The sequence below is a fragment of the Propithecus coquereli genome, unplaced genomic scaffold (assembly GCF_000956105.1).
Source record: "Propithecus coquereli isolate 6110/MARCELLA unplaced genomic scaffold, Pcoq_1.0 Scaffold185, whole genome shotgun sequence".
NCBI lineage: Eukaryota > Metazoa > Chordata > Mammalia > Primates > Indriidae > Propithecus > Propithecus coquereli.
The window spans coordinates 543,160-546,136 of record NW_012143301.1 but is presented as its reverse complement, the minus strand read 5'-3'; the positions used below and the strand labels follow the sequence as shown (position 1 = coordinate 546,136).

Sequence of the window (2,977 nt, the reverse complement as noted above, 5' to 3'; positions counted from 1 at the left end):
TCATATATGTTTGATGAAACAAAAGAAGGGGGAATAAAAAGAGGAAGAGTGAGAATCAAAAAGCAGAAAGGAGGGAGAATAGGGAGAAGTGTAATAACTCAGAGAAACAGGGTCAAAGAAAGGAAAGAGGTAATGATGACTTAATAATCATTTGCTTTTTCATAACTTTCACCATTTAAAGCAGCCCAGAGATTATCAAGAATAACCCACTCAGCACAGACAGATAAGGTAATAGAACAGGAAGCCAAAAGAGATGTCAAGAGAAGCAGAAAGTTCAGAGAGGAGAAATCAAATGAGTTAAGAATCACTAAGAGAAAAAATGATGAAAACCCAACTGATAAGACAAATTGAGTTAAGGCATCGGAGAAGCTGGAAAATGTCATAGTTTCTATTATCTATTCTTGTTCAATATCTATCACCAACGGTATGTAATGTAATATGCTAGGTTTTATAAATATTATAGATTAACCAAAAATCATTGCTACTCAGTGTTAGTGAAAACAACAGGCATGCTTCTAACATGGATTTCAAATTCAGTAATAAAATACATGCAACACTGTATTCATTGAAATTTTATTCCGGTGTATTTCAGATAAAATACTATATAGTTTTTGAACTATCAACCGATATTAAAAAAAAAAAAAGCTGTTACCATTGAAGCATTACATGGATGTTTAGCTAAATCTATAGTGCCTCTTGATGCTCTCAGTTGTTTTTCACGTTCCCGGCGGTTCTCAGCCTTCTTCCTCGCACCAGTCTTTTTTTTAGGCATTTTCCTCAATTTCTACACAAAAAACAAAAAAGATATAATTGCTTGACTGCATTTACTATTTTAATAAACCAAGAAATAGTATACCAAAGGAGTTTCATTCTTATTAAATTTTAATCTCAACTCTGTCAATTTGATGGTTATGTATTAAATCTTTATGAAACATTAACCACACGTTATTCCGAATAAAGTGGGTGACTTTTAAAATAAGGCACTTATGTGCACTACCAAACAATTCTAAAAAAGGTAAACATCAAAAAAATGTATCCTAAAAGCCAAAGTTTTCCTTTCCCACTAAGAAAAAAGTTTCTTTGATATTAAGTATTTCTGCACCTCCTTAAAAACTCATTAGGCATATATCATTAACAAGAAACCATTAAAAAGTATATGATTTACCCAGTTTAAATCACTTTTTTGAGCTACGTATTCAGATGAACTGATGCTGCTGGATTTGAAATGTAACAAATCTAATTTTTTCTATGTAATATGTAAATAAAACGTCTAATAGGAAATGACCACTATTAACTACAAAGTCACACCATTTTCTCTGAAGATATTAAACACATTAGTTGCTTTGACTCTGAAAGCTGCTCTTCTCTCTACGTGCAGTGAGCAAGGAATGAATTTTAATAGGGGGCAAGCTTACGTTTAAGAGTTTACGTTTACCATATATATCAAAGTAAGGACTTTAAAGCCGGCTTTCATCACTTAGTTGAAAAAACTACATTTAGAAAACTGAAGTTTTCTGAATTGAATGCCCAATCAAAACCCAGGTGGTAGGCAGTATGGTGGCCACTCAAAAATAGGGACAGGTCAGCGAGGAGGTTTAATAGGTGGTTACTTTAATTAACGTCCAAGCCACTAAGGCACCCCTCCGATATTTCAAATGACACAATCTAGAGGGCAGCTCCGGCCAAAGGAGCTCAGAAAATAGTCACAAGGTTATCAGTAATCACGAGGTGATCATGCGGAAGAACTTTTTGAGTCCCCTGAGGTGTCTTTTGAATCCGCTGAGAAATTTAAGTCTCAAATTTTTTTTTCTCCAGTTAGTTCTGGAAACATAAAAAAAACTGAACATCTTTTCTCAGCCTTATATGGGTTCAAACCCTTTTCCAATAACGCTCCAACTTCTTCTGGATACTGCGCGTTGTCACCAAATGAGGAAACACGCACAGGGTCGCTGCGGCTTTAGGAGTAAAGCCTGGAGTTAGAAGACCCAGTGGAGCGGAGGGGGCGTCCAGAGGAGACACGGCGGAGGCGCCACGCGGCTCGGGGAACCGACAAACGTCACCCGTCCGCCGGCCACCCTACCTCGCGCGCGCTCCGGGCCGACCTCGCTCACTTTCGCGGGGAGGCCGGACTCACTCCGGGAGCCGAGGGACAGGGAATGGCGGGAGGCCGGCCCGCGGCAGCAGTAAATCCAACTCGTGGATCAGGAATCCGGGGAAGAAGCTACTAAAACCCAGGAAAGCTGACAGACGGTTTCGGCACTAGAAGAACCGGACGTCCTCTTACGCCACAGCGTCCTTACGGCACACGTCGACAGGAAGGAGCCCGCCCACTTCCGTTCGCCCCGCCCCGTGGTGGGAGACGGCGTTCCCATTCCCAGTCAGAGGACCCGCAGAAGGAATGGGGTGCCAGGAAGAGGAGGAAAGATAGAGAAGCAAAAGGAGGGAAGGGGGAGGAAGTCCCCCTGAATTTTATTTTTTCAGCAAAAGGAGAAATCTGAAAGGAAGAGGAAAATGAATTCACAGACTTGTACTGAGTCATTTGATTCAAACACCAATTCTTGTCTAATTTTTTTGGAAACCTTTCCACTGTCTACATCTTCCTAGTTTCACATCCCACCTTTTCTTGGTTGCTGCACAAGCTGTGCCTTCCCGCGGTTGCCTTACGAAGGTCTCTACTCCCCTCCTCTGTTTCTTATTTTCACTATGCCGTTTGGATTCCATTCCTTGGTGAACAGATCCTCCCACATGCTCTGCCTCTAGTGTGTGCTCCGTCTGATTTTAACAGAAACCTGACTATCCTCTCCCTGCATCAGAGTCTCTTTCTTTCCAATCCAGCACCTTAACCTTGGCATAACTGACCTAGCTGGGTTTCTAGTTAATCTCCTTTGGAGCTCTGCCATTCTTATGGTTAAGAGCTGGGCCTGTTCCTCAGCTTTTTCTGACCTCCCACTGCAGGAGATAAAAGCCTCTTTATTTG

General features: G+C 41.2%; 1 protein-coding gene across 1 annotated transcript in view; it reads right to left on the bottom strand.

Annotated features, from left to right (window-relative positions):
• Window positions 1-2,234, bottom strand: part of ZNF330 (zinc finger protein 330) — an 18,926-nt gene extending 16,692 nt beyond the window's left edge. The window contains exons 1-2 of the mRNA XM_012642727.1: window positions 2,081-2,234; window positions 653-784 (exon numbers count right to left, since the gene is read on the bottom strand). Coding sequence (XP_012498181.1) covers window positions 653-772 — 120 coding nt within the window. The 5' untranslated portion in view covers window positions 773-784; window positions 2,081-2,234. The remainder of the gene's footprint in view (window positions 1-652; window positions 785-2,080) is intronic.
• Between the last annotated feature and the right edge of the window lie 743 nt (window positions 2,235-2,977).